Here is an 18,815-nt window from a genome sequence, read left to right as displayed (position 1 = left end):
GACCCCTTCCTTTTGAAAGGAACTGGAAGTTTTACTATTACTGTAGTTATTGCTATTCCTGAGTTCATTTCAGCCTTAGAAGGTCTTGGTGTTTGCATCTGTTTTTCTGCCCTTGAAAATGCTCTTGACTGTAGGAGCATTTATAGGTACACACTGAATTACTAAATGAGTGAATGGGGTTTTACAGTACATGTTTAAACGAAAATGTGAAAAGTGTTAGTTGCTCAGTCGTGTCTGACTCTTGGTGACCCCATGGACTGTAGCCCTGCCAGGCTCCTCTTTCTATGGAGTTCTCCAGGCAAGAATACTGGAGTGAGAGCCTTTCCCTTCTCTAGGGGATCTTCCCGACCCAGGATAGAACCCAGGTTTCCTGCATTGTAGGCAGATCCTTTCCCATCTGAGCCACCAGGAAAGCTTGTGGATGTTTAAAAACCCCATGCTTTTTTTTTTTTTTTTCTGAAGGATCCTTCAGAAGCTATTATAGTTTCCCCCTGCAGACCTTTGTATCAGTTTCTGCAGGTAACTTAGTGCATAGAAATAGTTTCTCATTGCCTGGAATATTCCTCCTTCAACTAGGAATAGTGGGTGTGGTAGTTCTGTGTTTTTGTTTAAGTAGAGATGGACATGAGTGCTTTTTCTGGTGATGTTTAGCAAGCTAATTATAAGGTAAGCACCGTTACTTGAGATGACAGATGTAGAGCTTAGCGAGATCATAATCTAAATTATTAAGCGAAGTTATGGTTTTTACCTGTGAAGTATAGAATAATGGATCCTGAGGTGTAATTTTATAGTATTAACTGCATTCCCGTAGGTTGGTGTGATAACTTAGAGGTTAATGCATAGGATTAAATGATAAGTTTGGAGGAGTTTGTCTGAAGTTAATGCATCATTTCAGTATTAAGTTCTTGGGAGATTTATTGGGATTGGAGTGAATTACTGATGGGGGGAGGGGATTAAGATGTGAGTGTGTTAAGGAATAAAACTTGCATCTTTCGTAGTCTGTAACTTTTTTTCCTGGCTATTCTTAGAATACTTCAGTGCCTGGGGACCACTTCGACATGATGAGTTGATCAACTTGTGTTCTCAGCGTGGCCATGAGTAGTACTCCTTGCTCAGCCATACCCATTAAGATGTTCAATGAAGCTTTTGATAATTTGTCGCAAAGTACATTTTTCACAAAGAGGTCATTATGACCGATTTCAACCAGCGGCAGCACAAATGGGAGGTTAGAAAGAGGGCCTTCCTTAGGGCTTCCTTTGGCCACAGCACAGCTTTCTGCTGGGTGACTCGGGGTGGAGAGGGTGTATGTTGCGGTTTTGTCCTGAGAAAGTAAAGTCTTGTCTAGGGTATACAACAGATGTTTGAGCTATAAATGTCTTTCCATTGTCGTCTTCGTCCTCAATTTTTCTGAAGATATGTTCAAAAAATATTTGTAAGAGAGACAGTTTTTTCAGTTTTACCAAATTTTATTCTCTTTACCCCCTGGGAGGATTGACTTGGCAAATGCTATCTTAAATTAGTGAGCTGTGTATTCTCATCAGAATCACCAAAAGAGGTGTTGATTTGCAGAGTGCCTTTTCTGGAGAGTGTGCTTATGCCATGGATGTGTTTTATTCAGATGTGCACTAAATTCTGTACAAGTTCATGCTTTGTAGATGAAGTCGAAGCAGTTGCAAATCAGAGCTCAGAAAGGTTGAGTATAGGTGAATGCTAGTTATTAACAGCTCCCATACTTTTTTTGGTAAATGTTGTGCTTATTCCTGGCACATTAGAATCCACTGGTGGGAGTTAATTGAGTTGTTCTTCAAGTCCATCCCTCAGCATCTTGTGCCTGCGATGCTTATAGCTGGTAACTGGCTCCTCTTTTAAACTGTGAGCTCTCAGAGTGGGGACATGACATCCTGAAGGTCCTGATGAGATCTGGAGAGGAGGAGGAGGTGCTTAGAGGATGTTCAGAGTCATTCAAGCTTTGCCTTTCCATAGAGCTGACCAGGGACAAATAAGGTTTCCCAAAAAGTCTTTGCAGGAAGATGACCTTGCCCACCCTTGTCAAAAAATAGGTTTTGTTATTTAGATCCAGCTGTCAGGTGTGTTGTGTAGGAGTGATGGGTATGGTGGCGGGAGCACGGGCCCAGTGGGGAAGCCGCCCGGGAGCATCGAGCCGTTGCCCTGGGACTAGTGCAGGCCGAGAGGTCAGTCAGTGTCCGCGCGTGCTGGGGTTTGTAGGTTTAGCATCTGAGAAAGAAAGTAAAATGCCTCAGTCTTTTTTGTATGAATTGTTTGCTGAGATATTTTGAATATATGGGTTAAATATATGGGTTAAATTATATATTTTTTATCTTAATAAACACAAAATGTACTGTCTTCACTGTTTCTGAGGATATTCTGTAGTCATGTTGCATGTCTTCACGTTGCTGTGTGGCCAGTTCTTAGAGCTTTCTCGTCATGCACAACTGAAACTTGGTAGCCGTTAAAGACGCTCACTCCTGGGAAGGAGAGTTATGACCAACCCAGACAGCACATTGAAAAGCAGAGACATTACTTTGCCAACAAAGGTCAGTCTAGTCAAGGCTATGGTTTTTCCTGTGGTCATGTATGGATGTGAGAGTTGGACTGTGAAGAAGGCTGAGCGCTGAAGAATTGATGCTTTTGAAGTGTGGTGTTGAACTGTGGAGAAGACTCTTGAGAGTCCCTGGACTGCAAAGAGATCCAACCAGTCCATTCCGAAGGAGATCAGCCCTGGGATTTCTTTGGAAGGAATGATGCTAAAGCTGAAACTCCAGTACTTTGGCCACCTCATGCGAAGAGTTGACTCATTGGAAAAGACTCTGATGCTGGGAGGGATTGGGGGCAGGAGGAGAAGGGGACGACAGAGGATGAGATGGCTGGATGGCATCACTGACTTGATGGGCGTGAGTCTGAGTGAACTCCGGGAGTTGGTGAAGGACAGGGAGGCCTGGCGAGCTGCGATTCATGGGGTCGCAAAGAGTCGGACACGACTGAGCGCCTGAACTGAAAGCACCTCCCCGTTTCCCTCTCCCACCCAGCTCTTGGCAGCCACCATTCTACCTTCTGTGTGACTTCTGATGACCCTAATTAGGTACCTCATGTGAGTGGAGTTACACGGTACTTGACTTTTTCTGACTGGCTTATCTCATTTAGCATAATGTCCTGAGGAGTCATCCACATTGTAATCCATGAAGCAGATTTCCTTCCTTTTTAAGGCTGAATCAGACTCCATTGTATGTATAAACCACATTTCTTTATCCATTCACTTGTTGGTGAACATTGGGTTGCTTTCATCTCTTTGCTGTTGTGAATAATACTGCTGTGAACATGGATGTGCGTATTTCTCTTTGAGATCTTACTTTCCATTCTTTCAGATACGTACCCAGAAGTGGGATGGCTGGCTCCTACAGTAGACCTATTTTTAGTTTTTAAGGAACCTCCATACTGTTTTCCATAGCGGCTGCACTGATTTACATTCCCACCATCAGTATTCCTTTCCTCTACATCCTCAGCCAGCATTTGTTACCTTTTTTTGACAATAACCATTTTAGCAGGAGTCCGGTGATAACTCCTTGTGGTTTAGATTCGCAGCTCCCTAACGGTTAGTCACGTTGAGCATCTTTGCATATGTTTGTTGGGCATTAAGTATTTTTTGATATTAATCTTACCAGTTTCTTTTTACTTCTTTAAGTGGGACTACGAGAAAAAAGTCAGATTAGGTCTGTGGCTAGCATTCTGCCCTAACAGAATGGGTTGGGATGGGTTGGCCTTGCAGATGAGGGAGCTGGACCCAGCTTGGTGCTTCAGCAGCCAGGCCTGACTCTTCCTCTCAAAGCACCTCATTTCCATGGAACTTATCCCTTTGGTTACTTCTGTTGACTTAGATGAGTGAAAGTAATCACCGTAATCTTGTAAGCATCTTAAACATCAAATGAGCTTTGTATGATCTACTCTCCGGGCAAATGTAAATATCAGTTTTGTTTCACCTCTTTAAACTCTGTGGTACATGCAGGTTTTGAGAAGGTGGAACGTAGAGTGATTTGATTTCTTGGGCACCGTAAGTCTGCCCACAAATCCTGATGATAGTCGTCTTTGCTGAAGACTTGGTTCTGGCCTCCAAACCCCAAGGTCTCTCGTTTGGACACAAGAGAAACAGGTGGTTTGTATTACTATGTCCTGTGTCAGGGCAGAAAGTGAAGACAGAGAGGGAACAGCTTCTTCACTGGTTCCTAACAACTTCAGTAAGTTACAGCTTTCTAGACATTTCAAAGTTACATCTATTAAAAAAAAAAAAAAACAAAACCAAAATCTTTGAGGTAAAATAGACGGATGTGCAGTTGTAAGAAGTAACAGAGGGCCTGGGTGTCCTATACCCGGTTCATCACAGTGGCAGCGTCTTGTTTAAATAGCACGCTTGACTTCCTGGTGGCTCAGACAGGAAAGAATCTGCCTGCAGTGCAGGAGACGTGGGTTTGATCCTTTGGTTGGGAAGATCCCCTGGAGAAGGAAATAGCAACCCACTCCAGCATTCTTGCCTGGGCAGTTCTATGGACAGAGGAGTCTGGCGGGCTACAGTCCATGGGGTCGCAAAGAGTGGGACACGGCTGAGGAGCTCACACAGTCGCAGCGTCATGGCCAGCATGCGACGTTTTAGAACCCCACTGCCTTATGTAAATTTCAGCAGTTTCTCATGGACTCCGTTTGTGTGCATGGGAGCCTGTTCCCTGCCATTTTATCAGATGTGTAGGTTTGTGTGACCCCCAGGGCGGTCAGGATCCAGAAGAATTCCATCCCTTGGTTTCTCTTGCACATTTTTATGGTCACAGCCACCTTCCTCCTGCTCCCTAACCCCCAACAGCCATGAATCTGCGTGGCATGTCTGTACTTCTGTCCTTTTAAGTATGCTGTCAAAATAGAGTCACACCGTCAGTGGCTTTCTGCACTTGGCTCTTTTCACTCAGCGTGAAGCCGTCAAGGCCCATCCAGGATGCTGTGGGTATCGCATGTGCCTCCCCCTCCCTGTTGGCCTGTGGGAAGGGCATTGGGTTGTTGGCAGGGTTCTGGCAGGGACCTGGCATAGCTGGAACTTGGGGGCATTTGCCAGCTCTCACTGGACATCGCACTTTGCCCTCTGGTATGTCTTTGGGCAGCTTTCAGTTGAAGGCCACGGGCACCCGCCTTCATTTTTAAGTCACTGCCTTGCTGTCAGACTGGCCACTGCCTGACACGTGCATGCTGACAGCTCATTGCAGTGCTCGTGATACTGACTGTTTTTCACGTCTGTTTGTCTGTCTGCCCTCCTGTGAGATGGCCATTCGCCAAGACAACAGAACTGTTCCTGTACAGGTTTTTGTGTGAACGTGAGTCTTCATCATTTCTCTGGGGTAGATGTCCAGAAACGCAATCGCTGGGTCAGATGGTAGTTTAGTTTTTTTTAGGAAACTGCCAAACAGTTTGCCAGAGTGTGCAGTTTTCCAAAATTGTTTTAGTCTCAGTCCTGGTTATAACTTACAGAAAACTATCAGTTACCAATATCCGGAGTGAAATGGGCTATCACAACAGATCGTGCATCCACATCCTTGTATTTTCTTATTTTTTAATCTTTATCAGTCTTTCTAGAGTTTGTCTGTTTTGTTTTTTTAACCCGCCTTTTGTTTCATTTACTTTTCTCTATTATTTTCCTGTCTTCAGCTCTGTTGTTTTGTCGTTCTGCTGTGTACTTTGTGTGTTTTGTTGTTTCTCATTTCTTGAGGGTAGGAACTTCGGGTAGCAGTCCCTTTCCTCTTTTCTGCTACAAAAGTTTAGTGTCATAAATTTCTCTTCTTCCCTGCTTTAACTGCATGCCACATGTTTTGATATATTGTTTTCATTTTCATTGACTTCTGTGTTGTTTCTTCCCTTGACCCTCTGAGCCTAGACGGTTTAGACATGTGTTGTTTCATTTCCCAAGTGCCTGAAGATTGTCTTGTCTTTCTGATATTTTCTTGTATGATTCCAATATGGTCAGAGAACGTACTCTGAATGAGTTCGGTTCTTTTAAATTTGTTGGGGTTTGTTTTATGGGTCAAGATGTGGTCTGTTTGGGGAACGCCCACGAGTGCTTGTGGGTCGGGGCATCTGTCTCCTGCTGCTGTTGGATGGCTCGTCGTCATGCGTTTATCCATTCGGTCTTACCAGCTGCTTGTGCTGTTGGTTCCTCTGTATCCTTTCCGAGTTTCCGTCCAGTCGTTCTGTCAGCTCCTCAGAGCACAGTGTTGAAGTCCCCAGCTATAGCGGTGCATCTGTCTATTTCTCCTCTCGTATCTGTCAGACTTTCTTCCATACGCTGCAAGGCACTCTTAGGAGTGTGCACATTTTGAATTATGTCTTCCTGTTAGAGTGCTCCTTTTATTGTTGCTGTGACGTCTACTTTATCAGATACTAATATAGCCACCCCTGCTTTTTGTAAAAGATATTAGCAGTGTTTGTATTTGCAGTGAGGTTTTTTTGTATGCAGTGTGTCTTTAGCTGATACTATATTTCTCTACCACATCAGTCTGTCTTCTCAGCTGTGTGCTGGGACCATTTGCGTTTAAGGTCGCTGCTGCTGTTAGAGCTTAAGTCTGCCAGCTTACTGTCTCTGTTTCCTCTGTTCGTGTTTTGTGTTTCTTTTTTTCAATCTTACTAAGAATTATTTGAACACTTTTTACAATTCCATCTTGGTTTTTTTTTGTAGTCTTTTTACACATACTGCTCTGTGCTCAGTCGCTTAAGTCGTGTCTGACTCTTTGTGACCCATGGACTGTAGCCCCACCAGGCTCCTCTGTCCATGGGATTTTTTAGGCAAGAACACTGGAGTCAATTGCTATTTCCTCCTCCAGGGGATCTTCCTGACCCAGAAATCAAACCCCAGTCTCCTGCATTGCAGGTGCTTCTTAACCGCTGAGCCACTGGGGAAGCCATTATGTTTGCTCTGGGGTTGCACTGTCCATGTGTAACTTGTAACTTATTATCATCCGCCACTCTCAGTGATGCCGCTGTTTCATGACTTGAGCTCAGCATAGGTACCTTACTTCTTCCTTTTAGGTCCCTTTATCCTGCCCTGTTTTGTTTTATTCCATTATTTCTTTAAATTTTTCCATTTGTTTCTGGGTTTTAGTTGCAGCATGTGGGACTTTTTGTTGAGGTGCACAGGCTTCTCTAGTTGTGATATACAAGCTCCAGATCACATGGGGTCCGTAGTCGAGGTATGTGGGCTTAATCACCCCACAGCATATGGGGTCCGTAGTAGAGGTATGTGGGCTTAATCGCCCCACAGCATATGAGATCTTAGTTCCCTGACTAGGGATCGAACCCATGTCCCCTGCATTGGAAAGCAGATTGAGAACCACTGGACCACCAGGGAAGTCTCTGCCCTGATTTTTAAATGTCTTAAAATATTCTTCCATGTACACTGAGTACTATGCCAGATGACACGATTATTACTATTATTTTTGCTTTGACCATCAAATATAACTTAAGAAACTCCTGAAAAGTTGGCTACTTTATTATACGTACCTCCATTTTTTTCCCTTCCTAATGTTCTTTCCTTTCTGAAGTCCCAAGACGGTTATCATTTCCTTCCTATTTAGAGGACTTCTTTTATCATTCTTCAATGACAGGCCTGCTAGCAACAATCATTAGTTCTCTTTCATCTGAGAGTCTATTTCCCCTCCACCCCAGAGGATATCTTCACTGGATATAGAATTTGTGGTTGATGGCTGTTGGTTTTTTGTTTTTTTTTTCGTGCTTGAAAAACATGTCATTTCCTCCTGACATTTCTCCTGTCATTTCTCACTTGTAGGTGAGAAATCCTTTGTCACTCGAGCTGTTTTCCTATAAGTGTTGTGTCGTTTCTGTCTGGCTACTTCTGGGGGTTTTCCTTGTGTTTAGCTTCTAGAAAGGTAATGTGGCTTGGATTTTTTATCTCTTTTGAGATTCACTCAGCTTCTTAAATCTGTGATTCGATGTTTTCTGCCAAGTTTGGGAATTTTTAGCCATTAACGTTTTTGGATGTTTTCCCAGTCCCTTCCTGCCTCTTTAGGGACTCCTGTAGGAGAGAAGTAGCGTTGTGTTGGGGTCTCACAGGTCCCTGACACGCTGTTCATTTTTCATCACGTACCCTCTCTCCTCTGATGAAGTTCTGTTGACCAGCTTCGTGTCAGCCAGTTCTCTCGTCTGTCACTTCCACTCTCGCTGTTGGTCCTGTCCAGTGGTTTCTTACTCTAAATTATGTTTCAGCTCTAAGGTTTTGCCTGCTCCTGCCGGGGCTCGGGGAGTGGACGTTCGGATCCCTTCCTAGTTCCCAGCGAAGCAGGGTGCTGACTTCGGCTTCACAGAGCCCCCCTGGGGGTGGATGCTTCCCCGGCCCTGCGATTCAAGGAGGGGAAGGGGTGGAGGGCTGACTGGCAGGCCTGTTTCTGCAGGAGGGGGGCCGAGGCTCAGCTCCTCTCTGCTCCCTGTTGACACCAGTGTGGGGGCTGCAGGGGGGCAAATGCCAGCCCTGCCTCCCATCCTGGTTCCCCCTTCATGCTGGGTGGCTGTGGAGGCCTGGAGACCCACCGGGTCCTGCTGACTCTTAAGGCTGGGATTTCCCGCTGCCTCCTTCAGTCTTACTGCCGCCAGGGGCTGGGCAGGTTCAGCTTCCCGCTAGCCCTCCCCCTGGCACAGGTAAGGGTGACTCAACTCTGACTTGTTTTGTCTCATTGCTCATCAGCGTTAGGTGGAGGTGGGGGCTGGGCCCACTGATAACATGCATGCGTGTGTGTGTGTGTGTGCTCACGCGCACATGTGTAGTGGCGACTCACCCAGCCTGTTACTGCTTCCATGCTGCTTAGTCAGGGTGACGGGTCAGCGAACTCTAGGAGACGGTGGAGGACAGAGTAGCCTGACGGGCTACAGTCCACGGGGTCACAAAGGGTGGGACACGACTTAGCGACTAAACAACAGCGGGGTCAGCTCTCCATGAGGCCCCCAGGGTGGGACCGTAGCATCTTCTGTTTCCACTGGGCAGAACCTGGGAGGCCAGCTCCCCACCTAACCTGCTGCACCACCTGGTTGGTTGCAGAGCATGCAGCACTCCTGCTGGGTGGGGGGTGGGTGGCATGCAGCGCTCAGCTACAGTAGGGTGGGCATAGCTAAGAGACTTTCCTTTGGGGGAGCCCCATCCCCCGTCCTCAGGCTAAAGCGGACAGGCTCTCCTTGCTGTGTTTTCTCTCCGCCTGTTGGAGATTGCATTGCAGGTATCTGCGGTGCTGTGGCTGGGGGTATGGAGGGTAATCTGAGGATCCAGGAGAGTCACCCCCGTGTCATTCCTCAAACCCCATGGTCCCCAGGGAGCCACTCTCATGTCCCTCTCAGCCCTCTGTGCTTGTTTTATTTATTTTATTAATTTTATTTGTGTGTTTCTTTTTGGCTGTGATGCGTCTTCGCTGCTGCACAGGCCCTTGCTCTACTTGCGGCGAGTGGCGGCTGCTCTTGGTTGCAGTGTGTGGGTTGCTTGTTGCTTTGGCTTTTCTAATTGCAGAGAACAGGCTCTAGGGTGAGAGGGCTTCGGTGGTTGTGACTGACGCCCGGGCTCTGAGCACAGGCGCGTTAGTTGTGGCGCGTGGGCTTAGTCGCTGTGCAGCATGTGGCCTCTTCCCAGACCAGGGGTCAAACTGCAGTCTCCTGCATCGGCAGGTGGATTCTTTACTACTGAGCCGCCAGGGAAGACCCTGCACTTGCTTGTTAAAATCCAGGGTTTTTAGTTGTGAAAAAGGAGGACCTCGGAGAACAGGGCGACCCCACCTTCATGGAACTAAAAATCTTTATTTTCTTTTCAGCAAGTGCTCACAATTGATGTTGACTGGCTCTGGTTGCAAAGTATTGGGTTGGCCAAAAAGTTCACTCAGGTTTTTTCCGTAACATCTTAATGGAAAAACCCAAACTAATTTTTTGGCCAACCCAGTATTACTACGTTTGAGAAATCATGTCTTTCGCCCTTTCTTTTTACTCTATATGGGATAACAGGCTTTTCATGTCAGAAGAGATTGAACAGTAATCCCTGACGTGTTTTTCAGACACTAACTGCAGTGTTCAGTCTTGTAGCCCCTGTGGTAGCGTGCCCTCGGTGGGTACACAGCAGCCCCTCGTACACACTGCCTGAAAAGTCACGGGTAACTCAGGTTTGGCAGCATGTGCTGCAGAGGGACTTCTCATTAGGGAAAATGGTAAGTCCTGTAGTTCTTGGAACGATTGGACTCTACTGTAAAGCAGGAAGAAGATCAATCATCCGTTGATTTGTCTTAGTTAATATTTAGGACCTTGGCAGTGTTAGATTTCTAGATCTACAGATGCACATAATTGCCAGTTGAATGCTAGACCATCTGACACAGTGTTTCCTGACCTACTTTTCAAACCAGTGATTCAGAGCACTTGTCCGGTGCCCGAGTGTCCACACACTCCTGGTCTGTGGTTGCCCCGCCTGTTATGGGGAGTCAGGACTCCCCATGGACCCCCACTGCCCATACCAGAGTCCAGCGGTGTTTGTTTTTCCTTTGTTGGGTCAGCCTCAGCCTCGACATACTCCTCCCGAGATACACTCCCAGCCGCCTTCACCCTCCTGTCACTGTCCTCTGGTCGTTCTGCTCGGTCAGAGCCAGGACCCGGGCCAGGGCACGTGACCTTAGGCTGCTTTCCTGGTCCGTGGAGTTCTTGTGGACACAAAGCAAATGTCTGTCCTTAGAGACCTGTGCTGTGCTGTGTCGGGCACTGGGCTGTGAGTCCTGTGTCACCCACCTGCCTGCAGACCCTGCTCAGTGGGCACAGAAGAGGGCCTGACAGCCCTTCCTTTCACAGGAAATGCTGGCAGAAACGTGTGTGCAGAGGGTTCATCACGGCACTTTTTACACCAACCGGAAAACTATTGGCAGTGCTGATGGTATAGGAAAACCTCTGTGTTACTTCACATCCCTGGCTGTGGTTGTGAAGCTGTCTTCATAAAGATGTTAACAAGAATAATCACGTGGAAAATGCTCCTGGCGTAATGTTAAGTTTTACAAAGTTACAGAGTTCTTGGTGACACCCTAGTATTGTCAGTTTGTGCTGCTGTAACAAAAACACCATAGATTGGGTGGCTTTGGTAATAAACATTTGTCTCAAAGTTGTGGAAGCTGGAAGTCTGAGATCCAGGTGTTGGCATGGTCGGGCTCTGATAACCCTATACGAGGCTCGTAGGTGGCTCCTGTGTTACAAGGTGGGAAGACAGGAAGCTAACTCCTTGACCCCTTTTAAGGGCACTGATGCACTCACGAAGACGCCACCCTCATGACCTGATGACCCCGTACAGGCCGCACCTCCATGTACATCACACTGGAGATGAATTTTATGGGCGACATGAACATGTACCCCATAGCACGTGATTTTGTGTTCAAGCAATTTACAAGCATAACAAAAAGAAGAAAAATACATCAAAATGTTAATAGTGAAAATTTTTGTATTCAACTCACAGGTGGTCTTAACCTTACTTTTTTTTTTTCTTTTTTGGTATTTGGAAAATCATCATGACTAGTATTTATAATATAATTAATGCATAATGTATATATTTAAAATTTGAGGAGGGGTTTCCCTGGCAACCCAGTAATTAAGACTTTGCCTTCCAATGTGGGGTGGGGGAAGGGTAGGGTGTGGGTTTGATAAGATCCCACATGCCTCAGGGCAAAAAAAACACAGCATAAAACAGAAGTAGTAATATAACAGATTCATTAAAGACTTTTTAAATGGCTCACATCAAAAAAAAATCTTAAAAAGATTTTTTTTAATTTTAAATTAAAAGCCTTTTTTTTTTTTTAAATCTTCACTTTCGGCATTTTGACTAGCAGTTTGTCACTATGGCATATGTAATTCAGCATTAACTTGTATGACTTAGTATTAACAGCCATACCCCTTATGTTGGTAAAGATTTCATCCAGGTGAGATGAAGCTTCGCCCATCACCACAAGTACTCCAGGTGGACGTTAGCCTCCTAATGTTCTCTTTGGGGGTCTCCCTTTTATTTTAGCAAAGTGAGTGTGTGCGTGCTCGGTTGCTTCAATCATGTCCGACTCCATGCGACCCCATGGACTCTAGCCCACCCCAGGCTCCTCTGTCCATGGGATTCTCCAGGCAAGAATACTCGAGTGGATTGCCATGCCCTTCACCAGGGGATCTTCCCAACCCAGGGATCAAACCTAGGTCTCCTGCATTGGCAAGTGGATTCTTTACCTCTGGTGCCACCTGAGTCATTGTGTAAGAGCTCCAGCTGGCAGGGTTGGCGTTGATTGGGCACCTGTGGGTTGTACTGCCTTCCTGTCTCTGTTGCACACGGGTCTGGAGTGGGGTCTGAGCGGTACCCGGCTGTTCTCAGCCCCACGAGTAACCTGGGCAGATCTGTATGTTTCTTAGAGCTTCGATTTCCTCATCCATCAGACAGAGACAGAAGTTCTCACCTCCCGAGAGCTGAGGGCTTTTTTGTATGAGCTCCTGGGCAGAGAGCAGCTGGCAGGGACTTGGTCACTGTTTTCCTTGCTCAGTGACTGTCGAGGCTCCAGCAGGTCCCTGAGCATGACAGAGTGAAACATTCCTTCCTCCTTTCCGTGGAAAGGAGCTGTCATTTCAGGACTTTAGGAAACCCACAGGGAAGTCAGTTCATCTGGAAATGAGCTGTAATTCTAACCCTGCCAGGCCCCAGAACAAACAAGCAAAATAGGAAAGAAAGTCTTTTCTAGGAAGTGGCCTGGGAGGGCAAGGGAGGTCCAAATCACCCTTGACCTGCCCATGAACCTGCACATCACCCTGAGAAGAACCTTGGCAGATATTTGGACCATGGAGAAACATCTGGACACCCCCGCTGCACTGGCTCTGTTGGGACCAGGTCTGTGTCAGGGACACCTGAGAGGGATGGCCTATTGGGTTAGGCAGAAACTTGACTGTAGCTCAAGACGTGTAGTTGGAGAAAGAAAGATTTGGACACTTAAGACAGGCTTGAACTGCTTTTTCCTGCAGTTAAAGTTATTGCAGTTTTTTTCAAAATAAGGGGTATTTTGCTCACTGTTCTAACGTTAGCAGTAGTCATTGGCTGAATAGAATTGTGGTGCTCTTGGTAGAGAACCTGCCTGCCAGTGCATGAGATTGGCACACTTGGGTTCCTTCCCGGGTTCAGGAAGCTGTCTGTGAAAGTCATTACCTGCCAAGGGACAGAGAGCAGCAGGGCTAACACACGTGCACCCAGGCACACACACACACGTGATCGTTAGTGTGTTGGGGCCAATTCACAGCAATGGAGGAAATGAAATACGCTCATTGGAGAGAGAACCCAGCCACTGGCCTGCTTATCTCAGGAGAGGTGAAGCCTGTGGTGGGTGCCCCCTGGTCTGTACTTGGGGCTTACCAGCTGGTACCAGTGGTGAACACATCTGCCAGTGCAGGAGACTTAAGAGACATGGGTTCAGTCCCTGGGTCAGGAATATCTCCTGGAGTAGGAAATGGCAACCCACCGTAGTGTTTTTGCCTAGAGAATCCTGTGGACAGAGGAGCCTGGTGGGCTACAGTCCACGGGGCCCCACAGAGTCAGGCACTACTAAAGTGACTCAGTGCACACACATGAATAGAATTGAGAATTTTAAAGTAGCTTTTTTTTCCTTTTCCCTGTGCACGTTCTGCTTCTTGGCCATCGTTAAATTTTGGTTTTTACTTCTGAGTGAATGAATCATGAACCCTTGAGGACTTTTTTTTACACGCTGTGAGCTGACCGGTTCCTGGGAGGACAGGTTGAAGCCCAGTGTTTGAGAGGCTAGGCCTTCGTGGTTTTAAGTATTTGCTTAGAGTGAGTTGGTATCCCCGGTGTCCTATGGTAGCCCCACATTTACTTTGCATTTCCTCTGTTTGCAACCCTGGATCAGATCCCGGTGGTTCACGAGTGTTTCACCAGCGGTGAGCCGACCGGCTCCTAAGAAGGGCTGCCTGGCCACGTGTGCCCTCAGGCTGATGGGGGAGGGCTGCCTGTGGCCCTGTCTTGTCCTGGAGCCAGAGCCTTGAATCGGCTCTCTGCACAGGATGCGATGCTTCCTTTAGTTTGGGCTTTGCAGCCCTTCCTGAGGCATGAATATGGTTTTGGAGCTAAAATTTCTTTAAAAAAAAAAAAAAAAGAAATGAACCATTTCAGTCCAAGAGGGTGTATGGTAAAAATTAAAACTGGTTCAACATGATGCTGCTCAGCTGAGTTGCTCTGGGGACTTTTTTCCCCAGAAATAAGTCCTGTTCCTAGACCAGAGCATGCGTCCCACTCCAGTTCCTAAAACATTTTGAAGTAAGCAATTTACCTGAGACTTTTCACAGCAACTTGCTTGTGTGGTAGGGACCTGTTTTTCTCTTGCAGATGTGTGTCTTGGAGGGGCCAGGGGGCGGTGTATGGGATGAGCCATACTTGACAACCTTAGTTTAGGGGAGTTTTCTGTGGAATAAGTGCTGGGGGAGAGACTAAAGGTTTCTTGTTTATTGTCTGGTTTTTCATCCTTTGAGAAATTTCTTAATGCAGGGTAGTCTGGAAGTGAATTCTGGATCTATGCTATCTTAGGAAATGTTTGAATTTAGACCTCTGGGTGTGTGTAGTTGCTCATTTGTGTCTGACTCCTTGGTGACCCCATGGACTGTAGCCCACCAAGCTCCTCTGTCCATGGGATTCTCCAGGCAAAAATGCTAGACTGGGTAGCCATGCCCTCCTCCAGGGGATCTTCCTGATCTAGGAATCGAACCTGCCGCTTCTGCATTGCAGGCGGGTTCTTTACTGCTGAGCCACCAGGGAAGCCTACAGTGAGTATAAATTCTGCTCAACTGGTCAAAACAACTCGCCAGCCTAAGGAAATGTGGTGATATGTAGCACAAGCACATATGCTTCTCAATGTAAAAAGAATTCACTGATACTTAAAGCGGTGGGTGAGTTCTGAGATTCCCTCTCTTCTGTCGTGTGGATTCCGTCACTGGAAGCCTTTGAAGCTTAGAACTGGGTTCTTCTGTAAGGGAAGCCTGATAACACAACAGCCGTGCTTCATGTTCTCCCAGGTCCTTATTTCTAACAGTTGGTAGGAAGGGAGTGTTGGAGTGGACACTTCCAGCAGGTGACCCAGGCAGTCTCGATGCTTCCTCTGCTGCTGTGCAGTCCCCGGGGCAGGTCTCTCCACCTGGCTGGGGACCTGTGTCCTCCTGGAATGGCAGGGTGTCGCAGCCAGTCTGCAGTGGTCAGAGGAGCACTGCAGGGAGTTAGTTGGTGGAGGCGTGCTGCACTGAGCTGGAGTGACCCTGTTTAATCGGCGTCGCACATTGGGTTTCTAAACTCGTGCTAAGTCACTTCAGTCCTGTCCGACTCTTTGCAACCCCATGGACTGTAGCCCGCCGGGCTCTGTCCGTCAGATTCACCAGGCAAGAATACTGGAGTGGGTTACCGTTTCCAGGGGATTTTCCTGACCCAGGGATCAAACTCGCATCTCTGTGTCTCCTGCATTGGAAGGCAAGTTATTCACCACTAGTACCACCTCAGATGCCCAGGGGCAGCCGGACTACTGCACCCAGGATCTGAGCCCACAAAGCAGTAGAGCAGTGATCAGCTTCCATTCTTGTCCTGCATGGGACATGGCACAGCCATGACGGGACATTTTTGTGATTTGCAGAGGAGGCCTTAGGATCACCGCCTCCGCCCCGGGAATTGCCTTGTCATGTAGAGGTTAGGTAGTGCCTTCAGTGGGGTTGGTACAGGCTGGTCAGTGGATGAAGGAACTTGGGCTCCAACCATCTTTCTGATGGACTACTCACCACACCAATCAAATTCTCTGCTCACTTGAGCCTTTCGGTTTTCTTATTTTTTACGCAAGGTTCAATTCATACAGTGTTTCTTTTTATCATGGGATTTTCTATAAAAAGGGCTTCCCTGGTGGCTCAGATGGTAAAGAATCTGCCTGCAATGCAGGAGACCTGGGTTTGATCCCTGGGTTGGAAAGATTCCCTGGAGAAAGGAATGGCAACCCACTCTAGTACTCTTGCCTGGAGAATTCCATGGACAGAGGAGCCTGGCAGGTTATAGTCCCTGGGGTCACAGAGTCGAATAGGACTGAGTGACTAACGCTTTTCTACAAAAGGCTTTGGGGCTGTGTTCGCCTGTGTCCCTTGGAGGGATTCCTCCCCGCCCCCACCCCTGCGTTCAGCATCAGTGTGTCTTCTAGACACAGGAGCTTTGTGAATTTTCTAGGGGAAAGGAATCAGACAGCCCAACTGAGACAGACATGTGTTTTGAGGCCAAATACTTAAACCATCAAATGTCCAAACACAATGATTCCATCCTTGTGATTATGCAAAACAGTGTCTGGAATTGAGGTGTGATGTTTTCTCTCTCGATACGATGTGGGATAAGAAGAGGCAGCTGGCTCTTGTGAATTTGTTTTAAGTGGGAAGCTTTTATTATACCTCATCCTTCAAGTGTGTTATCAGTCACCATATATCTGCATCAACAGCTAAGCGCTTCACTTAGCACATGGCCTTGATAAACTTTAAGTGCATAAATAAAATTACAGGGTTTTACAGGTCTTAATTGGAAAGCTGTTTCGGATGCAGCTTTTCAGGATTCTGTTTTGGCCCCTTTGCCTGGGTCTCCACTGTTATTAAGACAAAACACTATGATGCTTAAGACCTTCATGTGAACTGAGGAGAAGAGATTTTCGTCACCTGTTTCCTGCCGCCAGCATTAAATTTCATAGAGGAAGCCACATGCGCTCTCTAGTCAGAAATTTTTTATATTCGTAGTGTAAATTCTCGTTCCTTCCCCCAGATCTGATGATGGGCCAGGAACTCAGGTTATCGAAAGCTAGTAACCTCAAAATTTTTAACACTTTATTTCTAAGGAAAGGTCTTAAGTGAATTAACATGTAGAATTGTATGTTTACTTGTCAAGGGTGTTCAAAAAGCATTTCTCTTTTCATAGTTTTGCTGGAGTAAGTGGTGAAATAAATTTTGTGGATAGGAAGTTGTCTCTGCTGTCAGTGGAAGGAGCATAGCTTGGACTATATTTATTTGGGGGGTTATTTTTGTTTTTCAAAAGAAGACTGCATAGTCAAGTCCTCCATGATCTTCTGAAAGGAATCTTCTTGTTGTTCAGTTGCTAAGTAGTATCTGACTCAGCGACCCCAAGGACTGCAGCACGCCAGGCTTCCCTGTCCTTCACTGTCTCCTGGAGTTTGGTCAAACTCATGTTCATTGAGTCGATGATGCCATCCAACCATTTCATCCTCTGTTGTCCCCTTCTCCTCCTGCCTTCAATCTTTCCCAGCATCAGGGTCGTTTCCAATGAGTCAGTTCTCCACATCAGGTGGCCAAAGTATTGGAGCTTCAGCATCAGTCCTTTCATTGAGTATTCAGGGTTGATTTCCTTTAGGACTGACTGGAAGGAATTGTAAGACTGTAGAAATAAGAGACACAGCGGTCCCGGGGACAGAGGGGCTAGGCGCACGTAGGGAAAGCAAGCAACAGTCCTGTCCTGTGTCTCCCTGCGCCCATCCAGACCTAGTGAGACCATGGCCACACACTGCTCAGAGCAGCATGTTTTGGGGAACAGATGGAGCAGGACCAGAGTGGAGCACCTTGCCATGAAAGGAATGTGGAAGGATCTGGCTCAGGACCATGTGTGGGGCACATGGTAGCAGCTTCATGATTAAAAGCTGCGGTGATGACTGAGAGGGATTATCTTTGTAGCCCCAGGGGACAGAGTCTAGATTTGGGTTGGAATTAGAAGGGAACACTCCGATTCCTAGAAGGGAGAACTCTGTAGCCCCCAGTGCCCGTCAGCAGGACCGCAGTGCCTTAGGAAAAGCGGTGCACCTGTGCCAGGCCAGGCTACCAGGCATTGCGGTTTACGCCCCCATCTGCTGGCCCCTACTGTGACTCAGAGTTAGCTGGGTATGTCCTGGGACATAGACATAAAACTCAAAATCTGAGTTTGCTTCTGGCATGTCACTGGCTTCTGGAAAAACATGGATTGTGGGGGACAGTTCGGGTGATATGGGGAGCTAGGTCGTTAGAGGTTGAATAGTTAGTAAGAAGGCATAGCATTCATCCTAATGCTTTTAAATTCAGTTTGTTGTAAGAAACAGGTAACTGTCACAGGGGAAAGATACAAACACTGGTTTCCAGCCTCATAGCCTTGGCTTTCTGGCAGTTTGCACACGGTCAGACTGGAAGTTGATCGAAACAGCTGATTTTGATTTTCTTACCCACAGTCACGTAAAGGCAGTGGGCAACACACACTGGCTGCAGCTTGGAAGTTTTCTTTTTGTTTTTTGATCCCAGCAGCTGTTTATAAAGCACCATCCTGAATTCATGCAACTGCTTAGAGATTCACCTACATGTGTGCCAGGCAGAAACAGGTGTGAAAACCTGACGAGTAATGATGCTGTGTTCCATCGCTCTATTTCAGTTCCCTTTCATTTTCATCCACTGGCTCAGTGGAATTGATAGAGGATTCTCAAAAAATAAGATGATACAGTTGGGAAATAATAGATCCAGATAGAGGTGTGTGTCTGTAGATAATTGGGCTCTGGCTCATTTGCTTTGTGAGAACCATCAGAGTGGAAGGTGACTTCTGACAGGGTTACTGCTGTTGAGCTGTCATGGCAGCAGCTCTTCTACCCTGTGGCTGGGAATTCAGAAGCATCTGAGACCGCTCAGTCCCTCAGATGGGTTTCCAGTGGAAATGGTGGCCGGATGGCTAGTGACTTCCTCATCCTCCT

The 18,815-nt window shown here is 46.8% G+C and overlaps 1 protein-coding gene across 18 annotated transcripts in view; it reads left to right on the top strand.

The window, feature by feature from the left end:
• BCL2L11 (BCL2 like 11) overlaps positions 1-18,815 on the top strand; it is a 79,404-nt gene that overhangs the window by 6,529 nt on the left and 54,060 nt on the right. Inside the window, exons 4-5 of one of the 18 annotated variants that reach the window (XR_009496277.1) lie at positions 1,029-7,235; positions 7,282-18,420. Coding sequence is in view for 1 of the 2 variants with exons in the window: in XM_059891108.1 (XP_059747091.1) it covers positions 1,029-1,102 (74 nt within the window). In the remaining variant the exon portion in view is untranslated. 18 annotated transcript variants of the gene reach the window in all.

The sequence above is a fragment of the Bos taurus genome, chromosome 11 (assembly GCF_002263795.3).
Source record: "Bos taurus isolate L1 Dominette 01449 registration number 42190680 breed Hereford chromosome 11, ARS-UCD2.0, whole genome shotgun sequence".
NCBI classification, from domain to species: Eukaryota; Metazoa; Chordata; class Mammalia; order Artiodactyla; family Bovidae; genus Bos; species Bos taurus.
This window is presented reverse-complemented; position numbering and strand designations above follow the sequence as displayed.